The sequence below is a fragment of the Choristoneura fumiferana genome, chromosome 8 (genome assembly GCF_025370935.1).
Source record: "Choristoneura fumiferana chromosome 8, NRCan_CFum_1, whole genome shotgun sequence".
Lineage (NCBI taxonomy): Eukaryota > Metazoa > Arthropoda > Insecta > Lepidoptera > Tortricidae > Choristoneura > Choristoneura fumiferana.
The window spans coordinates 2,426,369-2,448,793 of record NC_133479.1 but is presented as its reverse complement, the minus strand read 5'-3'; the positions used below and the strand labels follow the sequence as shown (position 1 = coordinate 2,448,793).

Genomic DNA, 22,425 nt, shown 5'->3' with positions numbered 1-22,425 from the left:
TTTCTTCCGTGGATGTCATAAGAGGCGAATGAGCATATTATACAGGTTAAGGTATACCGTGTAGGCGACAGGCTAGCAACCTGTTACTTTGTCAAACTTAAAACCCATTTAGGAATACAGGCGTGATGTTTGTGTGTGTGTGTGTGTGTGTGTGTGTGTGTGCGTGTGTGTGGAATAAAAATCGATGATTATTAGTAAGACCACTTATCAATTTCTTACTCAGCATTAAGCTATTGAAACAACGATTTTGTAAGTTAAGATACGTCATGTGCTTACAAAACAGCTGGAAAACATGTTCCGATTGCAGCAGACACACACACACGTTGTGTCCTTTTTGCTCCCGTAATCTACACCATACGGTTGTCCTTTTCCTAGACGGCACGTGAAGTCAGACGCTTAAATTTTAACTCACTAATAAGATTATTATGCCTCTTTTGATCTTCATCTCAATTACTCTTTTCATCTCAATTTAATGTTATCATTACGAGTATATCAAAACATGAAAATTTACACGATATTTCAGACATAAAATTTAACAAATAACCGGAATAATTTTCACATTGATCTATTTTGCGTAGCTCCTAATCTGTTCTTAACATACTTGTAATCAGGTAGGTACTTTGTTGTCAAACTCAAATTCAAATTTTACATGAACGTTTTTACTTAATTAATTTGTGATACAAATAAGTTTTTGGTAATAATTTATTTTTAGTACAAGCTTTTCTTTCTGACTGTACTTTTTAGGGTTCCGGAGCCAAAATGGCAAAAACGGAACCCTTATAGTTTCGCCATGTCTGTCTGTCTGTCCGTCCGTCCGCGGCTTTGCTCAGGGACTATCAATGCTATAAAGCTGTAATTTTGCACGAATATGTATGTAAACTATGCCGACAAAATGGTACAATAAACATTAAAAAAAAAAAAAAATTGTATACCTCCCATAGACGTAAAGTGGGGCTGATTTTTTTTTCTCATCTAACCTTGTAGTATGGGGTATCGTTGGATAGGTTTTTCATTTTCATTAGGGGGTTGCTAAAACGATTTTTCGATTTAGTCATTTGTTTGCAAAATATTCAATTTTAAAGTGCAAATTTTCATTAAAATCGAGCGCTTGAGAATTATTAGTAGTTTAAGAGTAAAAAGCAGCCTAAGGTATAAAATATACCTAAACTTGGAAGATTCCGTATAAAATACGAAATCCTTAGAAAAATATTACCTACTTATTTTTTCGTATTAGCTACGGAACCCTATTTTGGGCGTGTCCGACACGCTCTTGGCCGGTTTTTATTTTGTGTTCTCTGTAATTTGCGAAATGCGAATAAATGTTTCTATTTTAGATGTGCTATTACATCGAAGTACTGCGGTATTATACAGGGTAAATTATGATAATAAGAAAAAAAAACATTTATTACAGATAACGAAGAACCATTATTTGTGTGCATATCCAATTCAATAATAAAATGACATTAAATCGTGATTAAAAAAATAAACATATCAAAAATAAAATCAATTAAAATTAACATTTACTTATACAAATTAAAATAAATTATAAAAAGTGAACTTATAAGTATGTTACGGGTGGTAAGTAGTTTTTTTGTTATACCTCGTACTGCTTCTATTATCTAAATTTACAAGGAAACGTCGATGAGGCCTGTCCGTGGCGTTATGTTGCGACACCATAAAGTCCAAATACTTTATGAACTTGATCAAATCTTTCAAATCAATGTCCAGCCTTATAATCCGCTCGTACATCTTCATAAACTGAAAGAACATGGTGAAGTTTACCCGATTGCTGTGCATTACGGAAAAGAGCACGTATTGCTGCTGTTTCATGTTCCTCATCAAAGCGAAGCAGTATCCTAATTGGTAGGTGACCCTTCTTTTGTATTTCTTCCTCAATCTCTGCGCATACACCATTTTGTACCTCGATTCGTACACGAACTGTTCCATTACAGATAAGAGTCTTATTTTTTCCAATTTAACGAGGTCGATGTACTCGTCGGAGAAATATTCTTCTCTCAATGCTTGCTTTGCTCTGTACTGTGTATACTGAGTTACAGAGAGATCGAACCGGCGGGATAACATCTTGAATGGGTCAACGTTAAAATCAGGGACTGGTTTATCCAGGTCAGAGTTAATAAGTGCTTCCGTATCTAAATCGCTTTTCCTTAAAAATCCAGGCCTAACTTTTCTTCTTTTTTTATGCCTCGTTACGTAGTAATTATTCTTTATAGTTGCATTATCATCTAATTCTGGCTCGTTGAAAAATCTTAATTTGATTCTCCGTGTGCTCTTTATTGTTGTATTTTCTGTAGAAAAGTTCAAAATATTGAACATATGAGTGGTTTTTTTGATGTTGTACACGGGACCTATTAAGGAGCTGAACAAATTATCAACCCCAATGTCGATGTCGTACATGTCCTTGACGTCGCAGAAGTTGACAAGAAGAACTGCAAGAGCAAACATGAGAGTAATAAGCTTGATGGTTTTTTGGAATCTTTTTGTATTTTTTATTTCAATTCCAAATGTTTTGTTACTTTTACGGTCATCCCGTAAAACCCATATCGTACAAACAAACAAACTATCATACAAACTGAAATATAGACCCGAATACCAAGGATCTGGGTTCAATTCCCAGCGCTGGACTAACTTTTTGAGTTTTTATTTACGTATTTTCATAACTGCATTATTTCAGTTTTTATTTTCGATAATAAGCTTTTGTTAATAAAATACAAGCTTTTTTTGCCCATTGTACTTTTGTAGGCTGTCTAAAAATGATTATACTATTTATTTATTTTTTGTATAGAAGAGTCAATTATTAGAAATGGGTTTAGATATTTTTTCATGTAAATCATTACTTTTTTAAATTCATTATTAAAACTATTTTGACGAGACGCCATAATTAAACTAGTTCTGTCACATCAATGCTTAATAATAAATTTTAGATCTAATGTCTATATTGAGCGTCAGCATTGCTTTATTTTTTATCTGTGGTGAAGTGTTAAACTGTCAAGAATGAAACTCAAGGATAAGGTGAATATAAGTCTAGTTATCTTAAACTCTGTTAATTTAATTAAAGTTCAACTGCCGGGGCCAGTTCAAAATCGAGTCCGGCAAAAATTACAGCAATGGGCCATTTAGATAATAGATACATATACTTCCAATCCGATACATATACTACATTTATCGCTCGAAACGGAGGCTCGAAAAACATAACCCTCTTTCGGGCAGTCGAGTAAAAAAGGACATAAACGCTATGACACTTTCTAAAAAAAATATTTTCTGGTAACTTACAGATTGACAATAACGAAAACGCTATATGAAACATTTTAAAACAATACAAAATACGTAAAAATATGAGAAACAAACACCATCAAAGCATGCTGAAGACGTACTAAAGCAAGCAATTAATTGTTGTAATAAAAAACGCATTCAAATATAATAACCATGTCCTTCTCGTTATGAGGAACCGCGAATAAAAATAGTTAATCTTAATAATCGCCATAACTTTGGTTTATACTCGTATATATCCCATTGTAAGGCCACCTCTTAGAATGAGACTGCTTGAGCTGTAGTTCTCACGCGGGTCCAGAACGGATTGGGAACTTGCACACACAATAGAATTTCTTAACTTTTTGACGACCGGAATTTCCTGGCCAATTTATATGCTCCAGCATAATTGGTTTGTGATGATGTTTGGATGTTTAAATGTTTGAATGTTTGTTACTCAATCAAGTCTAAACCGCTTAACCGATTCAGATGACATTCGGCATACAGATAGTTTGAGTCCCGAAGAAGGACATAGGATAGTTTTTATCCCGGAAAATTGCATATTTCCCGCGGGATAGCGGTAAACGTCTGCGCGGACGGAGGCGCGGGTAACGGCTAGGAAGTAATAATTTGTACAAATTTAATCAAGACGGGCACAGTACGACGGGCTTCGTCTTGTTGAGATTTTTGATTGAATCCTTTGTAGTGAGTGCAGGCAGCGGGCGATTAATATGGAATATTCAGGAGCTTGTCCACGATTAATGGGGTCCATTAATTTAATGTGCCGTAACTCTGGTACAAAATAAGTTTTTTGTTAGTACTGAATAGGTCTGGCCTAGGATAAAAGGCCTATTCTATAAAATTCTTAGCGCATGTTCATATAAAAATAAATGAAATATGCGAATTAATGGTAGTAATTTTAGGTGTAGTGTAAGTAGATTCTGTGGAAATAAAAGTTTTTTTTATACGCAATGTTGTAATAAAATGGCAAATAATTGAAAAAGGAAATGAAATACGTAAAATACAACAAACAAGACAAGCTAAATAAAACCGTTTAAAAAAATCGTTCGATTTGTATTATTTTTTTTCAAAATTTTAAAAATGAACAAACGTGTACTTTTAGAATGCTTTTATGACTATCTCACCCTATCTGATAGTTTGCTTTTCCCGTTGACATTATTAGAATTATAAAAAAATCGTCAAGAAATAGATAAGGCCTCACCCATGGCTGTTTGACTTTGACTTTTCACAATACAAGTAAATTTAAAATTTAAGAGCCGTAACACTGATATTTAAAATATACTTACTCTGTTTTTCATTCATAAAAGCATAAAAGTGATTTCGTAAGAAAACCCAATGCTGCTTTCTAATTCACGTGGAACCCTCAGTACACAAATGGAACTCGAATTTGGTAGATTTTTCGTAACTCTTAACTGCTGTAGTGGAATTCAACTTTAACTTTTCCGGTCTAATACTAAGTAAACGTACTCTTATCTTTAACTATAAAACAGAACAGTAACTGACGACGCCTAATGTTTCTAACAACACCTGTCTTTCTGTATGTGTTCGAAACCAATTCAAGAAAATTAAAAAAAAGAACAGACAGTCATGCAGACCCTAAACCTAGGTTATCCTGGGCTCTGTTTGGCTGACTTAATTTATAATAGGGAATATGCATGCAAGGAATATAATTTTTCTTTTAGATAATTTAATGTGATGAAAACTGGAAAATAAAACAAATGACGTAAAAATAAAAAAATAAGAAAGATACGAGCGAATCGAGTTTGCAGTCCATCTCTTTGTAGAAAAATTACTTAAAAATATGTTTTTAATACTTTCTCAAATCGGTTTTTTAAAGGTACCTACCAATCGAAAATACAAACTGAGACATGGATAACACTTTCCTCAAATCCGTGCTTTATTCAAACAATTTAAAGTACCATTTGGAGTTGAAATTTCCAAATATCATGAATAAATGAAAAATATCTGCACATTGTCTTTAACGTGAGGTATTTTTCGAAATTACCAGGGATTAGAAAACTATGGCGTACCCGCGAGAATCAGCTAATCTTTATTATTTTTTACCAAAACAGACTATTTTGTCTATCATTAACGTTCAATTAAGGTTAAATATACGCACTAATCCAAGTTAATGTCAATTTCATAATTGCTACCCCATTACTGGATTAACGATTTGGAATTAACGAAGTTATAAAACAAACAAATGGCGTCGTAATCACCAATAGCAGCAGCGGTAAGTAATTAGCCAATCAGGAGAGATAAAAAACAAAATGGCGCTGGAGTTCAAACTGCGATGTAAAGACGCCCTGTCAGCGAGAGCTGTTTCTTGACAACATAGAAGGATGAAGTACAAGTTCATTTCTTTCAACAGTAATCTCATAGAACATTCCAATCGTGGAAAGAAGCCAGAGATCAAATATTTTTATACAAAATACCTTAATAATCGAACTAACTCAACTGATTTATTTGGCAAGATCTCATTGAGGTATCCTAGCTCCGCATTCGATCCTCTAACTAGTTTGCTACGCAGCTTTGTCGTATTAATTATGTCAGAAATTCATTCAGTAAAAGTATGTTCCAATATTAATAAGAAGCATCAATGTAATGATATATTTAATATGAAACAAGAGTACGTATTCTGCAATTAAAAATGGTACTACCCTTTGAACTTTGCAAAACTATTTAAAGGTAATATACCTACACCAACTTATAGATTCAGAATATTACAAGACTGAAATGTGTTTATATATTTCTGTATTATTTTAAGATGTTTGAGTCCCAATATGGGTCCCACTGAAAAACAGCGTTGTGGCTTGCCGCAACATTATGCTGAGTGGGCCCCAATTTATACTATTCGATGTTTTTTTTGTAATTTTTATTTCTTCCTAACGTATTTTTTCTGTGTACATAAATGTCTCTCTCTCTCTCTCTCTCTCTCTCTTTCAATATAAACAAATAAAAATGTTCATCCTTTTGTCAATATTGGTTGCATTGCACGGACAAAACAAAAATAAATAAAATTCGAAAGCTATGTAATTATTATTATGTTGTTGTGTTACACAGAGGGTAATAAACGAAGAGAAACAGGACTTCGCGACAAACAGTTCATAAAATCACACTCAATCGAACCAAAGCAACATGTCAGATCGTTTTTGCCGCTAATAAATAAAGGTCCAAGCGACTTAGTCTAATTTGCGGGCATTCCGAAGGCTGGCAACACCAATGAATTGGCGACTTGGCGACCCGGTACCAGTAGAGCGCATAAATCGATGACCCTTCACCTGATTTAAGTAAATACATTTGGGAGTTGTGGAATAATAATGTTTGGGTTGTATTTTTATAGAAACATGCGGATCAGGCCCTGTACTACGAAATGCAAAATTGGAATTCGTATCTCGCCGTCCCGCTGACGCCAATATTATTTAATACGAAAGTGAGAGGGACGGTATGATTCGAACTTCGATTTTCGAATTTCATAGTAGCCCCCAGTTTTTTAATCATTATTGATACGGGTCTCCATCACTGGCCCACAAGGCCGTATTGTCTAATACACTCGGAATGATCGTAGGCAGCCCTGAGTTATAGTACGAATGGTACGAATATAGTACTGCAGGGCTACTACGAAACTCGAAACTCGAAGTTCGTGTCGTGCGGTCTCTCTGACACTTATACTAATTAATACGAGAGCAAGAGGGACGGTACGACACGAACTTCGAGTTTCGAGTTTCGTAGTAGCCCTGCTGAAGCGTGTTGATTTGTGGCGCAGCTTGTCTAAATGTGATTAATGTTGACCGACAAGCAATGGGAGAGCTTTGTGATGTGTGTTTGTCTCCCTTATTGGGATGAAATTGAATTCGCCTCTCGCCCGCATTTATGAGTAATAAGCTAGAAATGAATAGTCAGTAGTCTTATTCCATAAACTATTTTGATTATATTCGTGCCACTTTTTAAGATTCCTTGCCTCATAAAAAATGGAACGAGGTATATGATAATATCTCGTGTGTCTATCCATTCGTATGTGAAGCCATTTTCATCATCTTTGATTCGGCTTATATACGTCCCACTGCTAAGCACAAGCCTCCTCTCAGAGTGAGAGGTCAGTTTGCTTACAATTATTATTATAGGTAGGCACTGAACTGAACCTATTGAGTTGAAAGTTTTTTTTACAAGCCAATAAATTATCCTATCCTGTTCGAACCATGATAAATCATCGTGTTATAAATGTAAAAAATAATAGTAGATTATTGTCGTGGCCTGGAAGTAGGCAATTGCTGGCTGAGTATGAGTATTAAATTTAACTAATACGAAGCCAGCAATTGCTATTCCAGCCGAGACTAATATAAAGCTTTTCTCAAAAATGGTGAATAATTCTGAAATAGAATAAACTTTTTCTCAAAATATATTATAAAATTTAATTTTATTCCAATATTTTTCTTATGCTTTCCCGCCTTTTTTCATTAAAAATAAACTGCAGGTGTATTTTTCCACCGAAAACACCACAAGCTATTTCAGACCCAATAGAAAAAGTCCGGAGTTCCAACAAAATATCTGATACCGGCCATTATACTTGCCTGTATACGACTTGTGCCAACATTTCCATGGCCTTTTTAACTTTAAAAAAATGTGACTGATTGCAGGCGCGCTAATTCATCATTACCGAGCAAGCGCGCCTGCAATCTTTTTAACTTTTTAATTTTTCGCTGACCATAAACTATGCACTTCACCTTCTGATATGTAAAGAATAATGTCAACTTTTACGGACATTTTTGAGAAAATAAATAAATTTACCAATCTCCCATGAACTCCTTCTAATTACTTACTTTAATTTAGGAAACGTACACAATCCCCAAATGAATCGTTACCGGAAATTTTCAACAGCACCAATTAATTACGAGTACAATAAATTAAATTTGTCCCTAACTAAACCTCTTGGGTTTACCGTCCATGTTTTATTGCGTCCTAATTTTTGTCAGTGCCATAAAATGTTTTCTATCTACTGGCAACACTAACAAATTGGCGGGAAGCCGAAATGTCATCGAGTAAAAATGGCGCTCGAATTCATTCGCTTGCTCCAAGCTTGCTCCCTAGAGGCGTTTTTGCAACTGCTTGGGTAAATGCGCGTATGTGGAATGAATAATAAGTAAGTTTTGTTTATCTTGGTACTTACAATTCGTAAATATTTGTTGGGGAATCTGAAACCACATGATAGAGAAATTCAACTGTCAACCAAAAAATTCCTACATGTAGTTATGAGCCACAATTCATGAGGAATAGATAAAAGGCACCCTAAACTCTAACCAATAATATTGTCTTTCACAGAAAGGAATTGTCAAATTATATCATTATAGTTTTAAGCAGAAAAACGAAGCAGAATAAAAAAAATATCATGGGAGACTTGATACCAATTGACCTAGTACCAAACTAAGCAAAGCGTGTTCTATGGATACTAGGCAACGGATAAACTTATGTATATTATGTAGATAAATACATATTAAACATTCAAGACCCGAGAGCAAACGTTCGTATTATTCATGCAAATATCTGCCCCGGCCGGGAATCGAACCCGGGACCTCAAGCTTCGTAGTCAGGTTCTCTAAGCACTTGGCCATCCGGTCGTCACCAAATTAAAAAGAAAGAAATAATAATAATGATGCTGCCCCGCTATCGGCGGCAAACTAGGTTAGGTTCTTATAATATTTTTTAATTTGTTTGTACTTTTTTGTATTTAACTTTATATAATTATTTATTATAAAAACTTAAACTAAGAATTTAGATAAAGAGAATAATAATAATGATATTTTAAAAGAAAGAAAATAAACTATTTATTCGTGACATCGTATGAAACAAGTAAAAAATACACGTAGATACGTGAAATTCAATGCTAATTTTAAGCACAAAGATTTATATATTCAATGGAAATTCATCTTAAAATGACAACAAAACACTATTCCCAATTTAAACCTTCGACAGACTGTACTACTTGTAGATAAAGTTAGTTGGTAATTGTGCTCGTTAGTTGTGGGCGGCTGTAGCTTTTAGTTGTATAAACAAGTAGTGTTGTCTTTCCATCTGAGTAGCTAACAGAAACGTAACGCTCGCCAATTCTAGTCTTCCTAGAGAAACGATGGCCGAAGTGTTATTTTAAACCGACATCAAATTCGACTTGTTGTTGAGACAGAGAAAGATTTATTTACACACTAGCTTTTGCCAGCGGCTTCGCCTGCGTGGAATTCAGTTAACGCGAGCTGTTTTCCGGGATAATAAGTAGCTTATGTTAATCTCTGGCCCATAAACTATCTCTATTCCAAAAATCACGTCGATCCGTCGCGCCGTTTCGACGTGAAAGACGGACAAACATACAAACACACACACTTTCGCATTTAAAATATTAGTATGGATATTCGAAGAGGGAAAGAATATAAAGCTAACATCGAATAGTATAAAGTGGGCCCCACTCAGCATAATGTTACGGCACGCCGCAACGCTGTTTTTCAGGGGGACCTATTTAAAAACTAAACCTATAAAAACATACAACACACTAAGAAAGAAAGAAAGGAAAAAAAATATTGCCACAAAAATACTAAAATAACATAATATTCATTGCTGGCAAAAGGGACCGGCTCAGAATAAGCCTGGCATGGTTTCCAGCCGGGCCCTTCCGTCTCTGAGCGTATGTACAACATAAACTAGCCAAAAGCTACTAGAAACACAGGGAAGTTTAAAGTTCCATCTTCCAGACTGGCTAAAACCAAAAAGTAGTTTTTGGGAAATTGCATACGTTTTTATAATTAAATTCCAAAAAATATTATAAATGAAACGGATACAAAATTCAGATCTATTGTCAAGAAGACATTAATATCTAAGGCGTAAGGCGTATTATAAAGTTAATGATTATATCATGGACAGGGAGGGATATTTGGAAATAATTTCGATCCGCATTAGCGATCCCTTTGAAATAGCGAACCTACTGTGTTAAAAATAAAGTTGTGTTAAATACTTGTGATGTATACATATCATTTAATAATATTTTAAATCTGTTCAAAAAATATACCTCGTTGAGTTCTTGCCGGATTCTTCTCAACAGAGGTTTTTCCGAACCGGTGGTAGATTTTTTTTGGCATTCATAAGTGCTTGTTATAGCCTAAATTTAATAAAGATATTTTGACTTTGACTATGCTAGGGTGAGCAGCTGACAGCTAATATTATTACCTAACCTAATGTCTATAAATTTTAAAATAAGAATTTAGATTATGAGAAAAAATATATAATTGTGCATGGCTCCGCAAAAAGAAACTCTAGTTACAAGAATTTGATGCATAGTTCATAGTTGGACGACCGGATGGCTAAGTGGTTAGAGAACCTGACTACGAAGCTTGAGGTCCTGGGTTCGAATCCCGGCCGGGGCAGATATTTGTGTGAATAACACGAATGTTTGTTCTCGGGTCTTGGATGTTTAATATGTATATAAGTATGTATTTATCTATATAAGTATGTTTATCCGTTGCCTAGTATCCATAGTACAAGCGTTGCTTAGTTTGGGACTAGGTCAATTGGTGTCAAGTGTCCCATGATATTTATTTATTTATTATTATTTATAAGTTATATAAGGAGGAGAGTCACTATGCTGTGAGGACACGAACGCCAGCGGAAAGTAGTTCGCAAATATAGTAACATTCCGGAAGAATGTATGGCAACACTCGATCAGTTACTCGGTCAGTTTTACAAGTTATTTAACTTGCAACAATCGTGGTTTCAAAATTTACAAACATTTTACGACGGCTTTCTGTTATTCCACTGAGCTATAATTTGGCGTACTTGCGTAAGTCTGGTGACAATACAATGATCTAGTTGTAAAACTCTCGTAGTCCGGCCAGTATCGTCTTCGCAGGACATCATTTTACAACAGTTACTGGCATCAACTTGAAATTTGGTATGGATACTTAGATAGGATGACTATGTAGGTACAGACAATTTTTCTGTGGTCAACTGTAGTCAGTTTATCCCTGTTCTAACGACAACATCTGCTACTTTTATTAAAATTTTACTAAGATAATTATTTTGAAAGCATGCGTAAATTATTATCTTGAAATCAACTGTAATTCTAATTCGTCCGATTCTTGAATATCATAGATGCTTTACTAAAGGGGGAACTGTTCTTCCTAATAAAATAGTTGAAGTCGAAGAAGCTACGTTTATTTTTATAATACCTAACACAAACTATGTATTCAAGATGAAACTAGGGCAGTTCTAGCGTGTACCACGAGGTCCCCCAAGGCTCTAACTCTAAGACAAGTTGGAAGAAATACCTTGGAGGCCTAATCCGACATACGTGGAATGTTCGAGATAAGTTACGCGTAGAGATTACCATGAGAAATGTCTATTTCAGAGCATTAGTAGTTTAATAACTGTAATTATTTCATATCCCTTTGGTCTTGAGTTTGTGCGGTTGGAGTATTCTGAATTGCTTGTAAATACTTGAGTACTTAATGTTTGTTTATGATAATAAGAGAAGGGCATTGGAGAAAAGGAACTCTTAGAATCCTACTTACTCTAATAATATTATTCATTTATTTTATTGTTAAATCATGTAGGATGCAATGAGGATGTTACATTGATAAATACATACAGTCGAACATACTTGTCCTTTTTGGAAGCCGGTTAAAAATGTAGGCCATAGAGCACACAAAAATAACTAATATTTAAAAATCTAAGATTACAATTTACACGTTGTTGACATGGAATAAATTACATTAAATTATATTCAAGTCGTAGTAGTCAAGGATTGATATTTTAGAAATAAATTATTGATATTATTCCATGTGAGTGTTATTCAAATAAAAATAAAATATATCAAATAAATTTTCTTTTATTTTAATTCTGTTTTTGAGAGATATTCGAAATTAGAATGTAATAATAATCGACTTCGATGTATTCTAAACAATAATTAAAGTTTCACAGATAAGTCAGATGACTTGATAACTTGTTGTAGCAAACAGTTTATGTTTATGCAGGTCATAATTTTCGGTTTTTTGGAAGCATTATAGAAGGCTTACGTTTATGGTGTCGCTAAAATCAATAACACAACACTAAATTATGCTGAGTGCGTCCCCATTAATACCGTTCGATGAGAATGTTTTTCTTCTCAATGTACATCCCACTACGTAATATTAGAAACGCGAAAGTTTGTAAATCTGTTTTTTTGTTTGTTACCTTATCACGTCTAAGCCGCTGAACCTGCCGAAAGTCATTAGGTATCGCCAATATTTGGAAGAATTCTATTTTTCCTTTTTACAAATATAAAATTTAACTCGCAAATCACATGAAAAACATTGTATGTCGCACGGGAGGTACTAGAATTACGAAACATCGACTCATTAACGCCTCTCGTTCGTAATTCCTTATTTACCGCCCTTAAGACACAATGTACTATTAACCAATCACGAGCGGACGTCAAACGTCAAATGAACCTCACGATACTAACGCCATCTAGCGATATTTCGCCTCCGTGAAAACCCTCATTCGCTGATCAACTCAGCAGCCCGGGCTCGTCGCCGATTGCGAATGAACTGAGATTAACTGCTGGCCGGTAGCCATTAACTGTCATTAGAGTCATTACGCTAATGCCAGTGATTGGGAATTACACGTTAATGTTGGTCCTTCCACTAACAACATGTCGCTGCTCTAGTTGGATAGTATTAAAGTTTTTTTTGGAGAGCCGTAAAAAGTAACGCATGAAGTGTTCATCTTCTGCATGGTTCTCCTGAAACTTTTTTTTGAGTTGTGACACTTTCCTACTAAAGCAGCAATGTATTTCGACAAAAATATTTTTAAGTTTTAAGCACATACAATCACACAGACACACACACAAACTTTCGTAGGATTTATAAAAATTATATTGGTCTTATTTTTATACATTTCAATTCGTAGCAAGGAGGTAAATCAGTATAAGAAACAAATTTATAACACAAACACACACACACACGCACGCACGCACGCACGCACACCAAGAGCGCAGCCTAACGTATCGCCAATATTTGGAACAATTATATTTTTTCTTTTAAACATATAAAATTTTACTCGCAAATGTGATGAAAAACATTGTATGTCGCACGGGCGGTACTAGAATTACGAACATCGACTCATTAAAGCCCTTAGTCTTCGACTTCGGGCTTCTAATAGACTCTCGTTCGTAGTTCCTTATTTACCGCCCTTAAGACACAATGTACTTTTACATCGAAGAAGGGATACACACACTACTTATAGCTATACCTATTTGCCTTACTATTTTTTGTCCATCTTAAAGCTAGTACTGTTCGTATGTCGTCTTGTAGGCCTGTCCTCATAATTACTTGGCACCGGCTTGGCCCGTTAGTGGGTCAATCGATCGTTCCCGGGAGGTCCCGGAGTCCCGGAGTCCCGGACTAATCCTGGGAGTCATGGTTACTTATTTATGATCAACGTAATAAACAAATACCTGTAATGATGATAATCTAGAAAATTGTGGTCTTTCTATCGAAATCGTCGTCGAGAAAAACATGATACAAAATGATTATAAGCGAAGATGTGGGCTAAGATGAAGCACGCTTGCATAATATATGCCCATTAACGCATTCACTGTCACCTGACTTGACTTGACTGACCACAGGCGCCACCGACGCACATGTGCGTTCAAAATGTATGAATAGTTATGACAGCGGCACTGGGGGGAAGTTCCAAGCCCTCTTGTTCTGAGAGGAGGCCTGTGCCCAGCAGTGGGACGTATATAGGCTGGGATGATGATGATGATGAGATTTGATTATTTAATTTGATTACATTGGGTTAGGCTTGTATAATTTTTTAGTAAGTGTATAGTTTTTGAGTAAGTAAATTAAACATATTAATCAAAATTTTTGAAAATTACAATAAGTACACACACACACACACACACACACACACACACACACACACACACACACACACATACACCATTAAACAAAACCGCATCCAATCACTAAATTTATGACAAAAATATAATTAAATGACAAATAGGTATTACTGATCCACAACAAGTTTCGTCAGGTAACACATAAATTAACAGATAAGCCAAACGTATCCCTTAAAGCGATCTCTTCCAGCTAATCTTTGAACGATTAACTGGACATCAAACATTAGAGACTCTACAATGAAAATAACGGATCAAAATTTTTAAATTAGCCCAAACAGTGCATGACAAACCTACATAGACTTAAGCGAAATATTTTAATACCTTTATAAACGAACAATTCTTGTATAAACATATATATATTTCGGGAATTTCGGAAACGACTCCAACGGTTTCGATGAAATTTGGCATCTAGAGGTTTTCGGGTATAAAAAATCTTATCTCTGGGAAAACGCTTGTTATCGAGTTTATCCCGAGCGAAGCTCGGTCGCCCAAGTACTATTATTGTGATGTAAGGTAAACGCCCGAGTGCTCGACACGCTAATGCCCAATAGATGACACCCTGCTGTCATCTCTATTGCTAATGACATAAGATTAAAGATGCCAACTATTGGGACAGCGACGAGCACTCGTACGTTTGCCTTAGGCACTTGTCTCACCGCCAGCGAGGAAACGATTGGCTATCGACTATTTTCTCGCTCAAGAAACGAACAAAAGATATAAGATCCTGTGTGAGTAAAAGAGACACATATACTAATAGTTGATCGCTGGCTGTTCACACTGTCGGCGAGAACTCGCTCTTACATCTTTTGTCGCAGCGACAACAGCTATAAAACTCGCTGAGCTATAGATACTCGCTCAGCGATGTCAGCTTGGCGGCCGCCCCGCACGAGCGATTCGAGTGGAGCGAGTAATCGCCCGTCGCACTCGAACACTCTCTTACAGCCGAGCGACAAAACTACACTCGCTTCTCGCTGCTCGCCCACTCGTTTCTAGTTACTCGCTCTACTCGCTTCTCGCTCATCGTCGGCGGTGGGACAAGTGCCTTAATTCAGACAGACAGACAGACAGTGTAGCGACATTGCCAGGGTTCTGCTTGTCACTCTTCGGGAATGTAACCCTAATAAATAACCTAATCAAGTTAGAAAAGTTGAATAACCTCCGATATTTTGTCAGTTTAAAGTTCAAAATCTCAAAAATAGCTGAAGCTATTTGAATAACACATAACCTAAGAATCACCGCAAGGAAACTGACTTTCACATAAAAAAACCGGTTCGTCGTCCGTTTGAGAGCTATGATGCCACACAGACAGATAGACAGCAGACAGACATTGGCATCAAACTTATAACCCTCTTTCTCGGTTAAACTTTTACTTTAAGTACTTCAACGACCACTGAATGATTCATAGCGATACACCGCGAACGTGGCAATTACAGCCCTATGCTACTCTGTGGACGTGGACAGACTTGATTCAGCAATCTTTAAGCCCTGTATCCCTAAGCACTAAACCTGTAAGAAAAATACTACAACTTGCAATACACTGCGGCGCTCGATTGATCGCTTCAAACTAGTTCGGTTTACGGCTCCGCAATGTAATGACTCCAACACGGATGGGCAGCGTTCGGGAAACTTCGTGATGGTTTCTAGTGTCTTCTCGTCCAATATTCAACAAGGACTAAATAAAGATTGGTTTTTTGGAATCTTTTTGTATTTTTTATTTCAATTCCAAATTTTTACTTTTACGGTCATCCCGTAAAACCTAAATTGAAAATACAAACTGAAATAAAGAAACCAATCTTAATTTGATTGCTTAGTAACGATATCTCTTGTCCGGGTGAGCGGTTAGTTCCAATGGAGTGCCGAAAAAAGTTTCTCGATGAGGGCTACGGCATAGATGTCGCTAGCGTCACTGCTTAAGTGACTAAGTAAGAAACAAACAAGCTGAGATATGAGGTGCATAGGGGAAATTCGTGTCGGTACCGTTGACCATCAGTGGTGTAGCGGTATAGCACGCGGTACGGATTACCGAGGACCTGGGTTCGATTCCCAGTGATGGTCTTATTTTTCTGTTTTTTTCTGTGCATCTTTATTTCAGTTTGTATTTCCAGTGATGACATATGGCTCTGAGACTGTTGGCCTCTTGGGGAGGCTCAGAGTCACGCAACGGGCTAAGGCCGCTTGTGCCGTTGTTTTCACCGGACAACAGATCGTTTTTTTACCCGACTGCCCGAAGGAGGGTTATGTTTTTCGAGCGTATGTATGTATGTAATTATGTATGTATGTGGGTATGTATGTCCATTTCTTTGGTCCTCGCTGCAGCCTAAACGGCTAGACGGATTGTAACATATGAGGTATCATTGGATTCGTCATAACTGTCGGAGTGACATAGGGTATATAATATTTAAATATGGCGTCTGCGAAAAAAAATGGCGAAGGAATAAAAAAATATATTTTGTATAGTAACAATATGGGATTCAAATGAAAGATAATAATTAGCCCATTCTAAACATATACGGGTTATAATACTTTTAATCTACTATTTTCACAGAAATATCAAAAAAGTATAAAATAAAAAACATAAATTTAAAAATCAAAAAACCCGACTGCCTTAAAAACTAAAAGGAAGAAAATAAATCTAGTGGTCTAGATTTCTGTCAAGAAGCTCATTTAAGGTTCAACAGTCGGGACCCATTGAAATCGTAACCAGCTCAAAAAATCTTGGTAATGGGTCCCGACTGTTGAACCTTAAATGAGCTTCGTGACAGAAATCTAGACCACTAGACTTATTTTCTTCCTTTTAGTTTTTAAGGCAGTCGGGTTTTTGATTTTTAAATTTAATGTTTTTTGCCGGACTTGCGGTGTTGTAAAGCTTACAATGAATGTGTGTATGCACCTGACACTTGTCCGGAGACGAAGCCATACAACACCGCAAATAAAAGTCCGTTGTCCGGTGAACAACGGACATATACATGCGGCCTATGGAAAGAGCTGTGCTTGAAATTTTTTTACGCGATAGAATCCGCATCCGCAATAGGTACTCACGAAAATTCACCGAAGAACTAATGTCATCGACATAGCTCGAAGAACATGCAAGTTAAAGTGGCAATGAGCGGGCCACATTACTCGAAGAACAGATAACTGTTGGAGAAGGATCCTCGAGTGGCGACCACGTACCGGAAGACCATTGACAAGCCTACGGATGGACTGATATCGTGAGAGTTGTGGGCTATCGGTGGATGCAGGTGGCGAGCTGAAGTTTATTGCGGAGTTCAGGGGGAGGCTTTTGTTCAGCAGTGGACGTCTTCCCGCTGATGATGATGATGATGATCTTACACAGGCGTTCAGTCAAACTAATACAATAACCCGCTAAAATATTCCGAATTAATTTGGAACCTTCTCATATTATATTCACAACAAAAAAGTCCTTCAACTTCTCACAGCATAATTATGTATTGGTCGACTCAGTCAACTTTTACATTTACTTCACAGAACTTTTCAATATGCTTATTAGGAACTAGAAATGATTAATAGGTACTTAAAAAGTACTTCTTTACAGTTGAAGGACTTTTAAAAGTAAATTAATGAACAATTATATGACTTGAAGCCAGCAAAGTGCTTAAACTATCTTTAAGTGCTTAGGGAGCACTATCTGTCATCTTTTGCATGAATCTATCTATTTATATATTATAGTTTTAAGTCTGTATTGTATGTAGGGTTAGTTTTATGTATTTTGTTATATCACTAATCTAAATAAAAATTGACCGCCTATTGCTAACCTTGAAAAGTTTTCATGTACCATCATCAGCCAAGTATGTGGTCTACCACCCTAAAGTTGATAATCGTTTGCATGTCATAAAACAATAATGCCAATAGACGTGTCTGTCAACTTGAAAGTTCGACTTTAGGGACATATTCATTTGATAGGAACTTGTTTAAAAACAAACCCTTACAACCCCTTACCCCCTTAAACCCTTTACCCTTATTTCATGTATAGTCGGAGTAAAAAATAAAGGTTCGTCACCCTAAGATCTATTTTCCTTTGCTCAGTATGAGCGCTAATCTGCTTTACCGATTGAGTAGGACATACTGCGTCAACCAGTCAACCTGCTAAACATAATCAGGTGACCATAGCAACCTTGTGACACCTTGGCACTGACAAACACTGACAATTAAATAGAACATTATTTGATTTAAACTTTTAATGAAGTTATATCGAAAATACAAACTGATACATGGATGCACAGAAAAACCAGAAAAAGAGACCAGCGCTGGGAATCGAACCCAGGTCCTCAGCAATCCGTGCTGCGTGCTATAAACCCCTACACCACCGCTGGACAGGAATCTAGACACGAATTTTTTTTTCAGCAACCTGAGATATGTATGCATAGGAAAAAAACGTGTCTAGATTCCTGTCCAGCGGTGATGTAGGGGTTATCCTCGCTCAGCGCAGCTCTAGTGGAAACAGCTCAACGGAGCGAGGTTTTGTATACTCGTAACTATACAAAACAAAGTTGCCAAAGAGCCATGGAGAGAAGCATGATGGGAATAAAAAAGCTGGACAAAATCAAAAGTACAGTTATAAGAAGGAAAACGAGATTTAAAGACATTACTGAGCAAATAGACCAACAAAAATGGAGATGGGCGGGACACATGATCAGGGATCCACAAAAGAAATGGAGCAAGATTGTCTCGGATTGGTACCCTAGAGACGGCAAGCGCTGCCGTGGACGACAACAGACGAGATGGGAGGACGATCTAAAATTAACAGCTGGACATCACTGGAGAAGAGTAGCACGCGACAGAACCGAATGGAAAAGGTTGGAGGAGGTCTATGCCAACAGGCACGCTGAACTACGAGACATTCTCTAACCAGTTTTTTATAAATTTATTATTATTATTTTTTCATGCTTGTGGTTCAGAATAAAGGGCTTTATTATTATTATTATCATACAAAACAAAGGAAAGATTCGTGTGAGGAATGTGTTGCGAAGTACTCAGTCACTAGACCAGATTAGACCAGATATTAATGCACGCTTAGTTGTGTCAGATATTGGCTCTTCAATTTGAAAAGAGCATGCATTCTCGCATCGCTGAGCTACCTCGTATACCATTATCTCTGATGGAAACGTAGCCTAAAGGCGTGTAGGCATCGCAAAGAGGTGGAAAGTGTATGTTAAAAGAACTTATTCATAAAAATGTTTCCTTTTCGAAGTTTTGAAAGGAGTTTGTAACTTCTGTATACTTTTTTGTAACAAAGTGAAAGTTGTTACACTTTTATGATTCGGAATTTTATTTAACATTAAGTTAAGTACTTACAATGTAGGTTATGACCTACATACAATATAAGTACTGAAAAAGATGTCACTAGCTTTTTGCGCGTGGACCACTCAAATTAGGTGCACTGCACACAGCTTGCCTTGGTCTAAGTCTTAAGTAGATTTTTTTACATCCCGAAAAAGTGTAAAGTATTAACGTGATTTTCCACCGGCGAGGCGATACGAAAAAAAAAAAAAAAAAAGCCGTGGTGGCCTAGTGGTTTGACCTATCGCCTCTCAAACAGAGGGTCGTGGGTTCAAACCCCGGCTCGCACCTCTGAGTTTTTCGGAATTCATGTGCGGGATTACATTTGAAATTTTACCACGAGCTTTGCGGTGAAGGAAAACATCGTGAGGAAACCTGCACAAACCTGCGAAGCAATTCAATGGTGCGTGTGAAGTTCCCAATCCGCACTGGGCCCGCGTGGGAACTATGGCCCAAGCCCTCTTGTTCTGAGAGGAGGCCTGTGCCCAGCAGTGGGACGTATATAGGCTGGGATGATGATGAGGCGATACGAGACGAATTGAAATTTGTATGGCGGCAGCCCACGGCGGCTCGCGGCGGGTGCGCGATAATGCATACATTCAATTCTCGTCTCGCCTCGCCCGATAAATTATTTCTTCGTAGATGATTTTGCGGACAACGGACAAATAGACAGTGTTTCTATCATCATCATCATCTCAGCCTATATACGTCCCACTGCTGGGCACAGGCCTCCTCTCAGAACAAGAGGCCTTGGGCCATAGTTCCCACGCGGGCCCAGTGCGGATTGCGAACTTCACACGCACCATTGAATTGCTTTGCAGGTTTGTGCAGGTTTCCTCACGATGTTTTCCTTCACCGCAAAGCACGTGGTAAATTTCAAATGTAATTCCGCACATGAATTTCGAAAAACTCAGAGGTGCGAGCCGGGGTTTGAACCCACGACCCTCTGTTTGAGAGGCGATAGGTCAAACCACTAGGCCACCACGGCTCGAGTTTCTATAGCATTCATAATATTAAGTGAAGATTTTCAGGAATTCATTAACAAGGAAAAAAAGGAATGGAATACAGACTATGCTAAATTGCTGAATGTCTACTTCGCCAGCATTCCTATAGCGTTAAAATCCGGCCCGTACAATGCCCGTAAAAGCTAACCTGATACCGAATCCGGGGCAAGTGTAATCCATTGTCATTCGCGGCTGGCCCATTTCCACGGAACGCTAGTATATTTACTTGGTATAAAAACGCGATATAAATACTAGGTAGTTTACAAATTAATTACAATTACTAGTTTATGCCTGTGACATTGCGCTGTGAAACAATCTCTAATCCGTGCTTTTTTCTCGACTGTTACCAAATTACTAGCTTTTTCTCACAACTTCATCTGAAAAGAATTCATTTAACGCTATCCCTCAGGAACTTTCGAATTTTTGGGATAAAACCAGCCTATATCCTTCTGAGGGTATCAAACTATCTGTCTTGACAAGGTGTAGACAACTAGACAGACAGTAACAGAGCGGAGCCTGAGCCGACGCAGATATGCTCAAAGACCTCGCGAATACTCGTGATATCCATGACTTTTCCGGTCATGTGCTCTGGGGGTCGTCATGTCATGAGTTCTGGTCACGTTGTAGTCAGGCAGGTGGCAGTAGCGATAAAGATGCAGCTATATTTTCAAAGAAAAAAGTCTAAAGTCCGCATTATACTAATTCGGGACCATTTCCTGATCAATGTCAATGAATGTCGTTCAAGTAAGTGTTTTTTCTTAACATACTAGCAAGTATTTAAAGGTACCAAGTATTTCTGATACTTCGTCAACTGGCTTCGCAACCGGAAATTGGCCCCTGGTGGACATTTTTGGGGCACGCCTCCGTTTCCGGGGCCCGATGGCCTCCTTTCCTGGGGATGTGTCGATGACAGATGGCTCTTTGAGCATGATCCGATAAAAAATGAACTATGGCCTTTGATGGGAAATTAGTGAGTATTTTGGCTTTATGGTGCAAAGTACAGGCAGAAAAGGAAACCGTGTCGCGTGAAAAAAATGACGGGCATTATTTTTACCTATTGTTACGGTGTAAAAGAAATAAAATTACTTAGTAATATCATTGTTAGATATTGAATAAAACATGACACGCACGCACGCACGCACGCACGCACGCACGCACAACACACACACACACACACACACACACACACCACACACACACACACAGACACAGACACACACAGCTGGCGTAAAGACTACTTATGTAAGTAACTAAGGCTTTTTTTCTTTTGGATGATATTTGGCACACAAATATTTAATGAACCTGGATCACATAGGATATTTTATCCCGGAAAATTGCATAGTTCCGCAGTATAGAGCGAACTCTATTAATACCGGCGATCAATTTATGTTGTCTTGTGTCTGGAAAAAAGCGGCCAAGTGCGAGTCGGACTCGCCCATGAAGGGTTCCGTAGCAGCAAGTAACATAATATAAAAGTTCTTTGTTGATTGAATGAAAGGTACAATACAATACATACAATACAATACAAAGACTCTTTATTGTACACCAGACATAGTAAGCGATACAGAAAACAGATACACAGAGAAAAAAAATAACAAGGTGAGCAATAGGCGGCCTTATCGCTTAAGAGCGATCTCTTCCAGGCAACCTTTAAAATAAAAAGTGTGGTAAATTGTGGTTTACGATTTATGACGTATTTGAAAAAAAAATACTGACTAGATCTCGTTCAAACCAATTTTCGGTGGAAGTTTGCATGGTAACATGGTACATCATGTATTTTTTTTAGTTTTATCATTCTCTTATTTTAGAAGTTAAACTGTGTCCGTTTACCACTTTGGAAGTGTCTCTCGCGCAAACTATTCAGTTTAGAAAAAAATGATATTAGAGACCTCAATATCATTTTTGAAGACC

At 37.2% G+C, this 22,425-nt stretch overlaps 2 protein-coding genes across 2 annotated transcripts in view; one reads left to right on the top strand and one right to left on the bottom strand.

Moving 5' to 3' along the window:
* The window catches only part of LOC141430111 (uncharacterized), a 276,496-nt gene that overhangs the window by 92,857 nt on the left and 161,214 nt on the right, over positions 1-22,425 (top strand).
* LOC141429983 (uncharacterized) lies at positions 1,422-3,386 on the bottom strand. The gene is made up of 2 exons (XM_074090512.1): positions 3,292-3,386; positions 1,422-2,447 (listed from the first exon to the last, which is right to left on the bottom strand). The coding sequence occupies exons 1-2, from the start codon at positions 3,323-3,325 to the stop codon at positions 1,570-1,572; spliced, it is 912 nt and encodes a 303-aa protein (XP_073946613.1). The 5' UTR covers positions 3,326-3,386; the 3' UTR covers positions 1,422-1,569.

What these genes read in the sequence shown, in the direction of transcription:
- LOC141429983 (XM_074090512.1), bottom strand. Translation starts at nt 3,325, where the DNA reads ATGTTTCATATAGCGTTTTCGTTATTGTCAATCT. An exon ending in GTTTTCGTTATTGTCAATCT is followed by an intron (nt 2,448 to 3,291) that starts GTAAGTTACCAG and finishes TTGCTCTTGCAG; the next exon opens with TTCTTCTTGTCAACTTCTGC.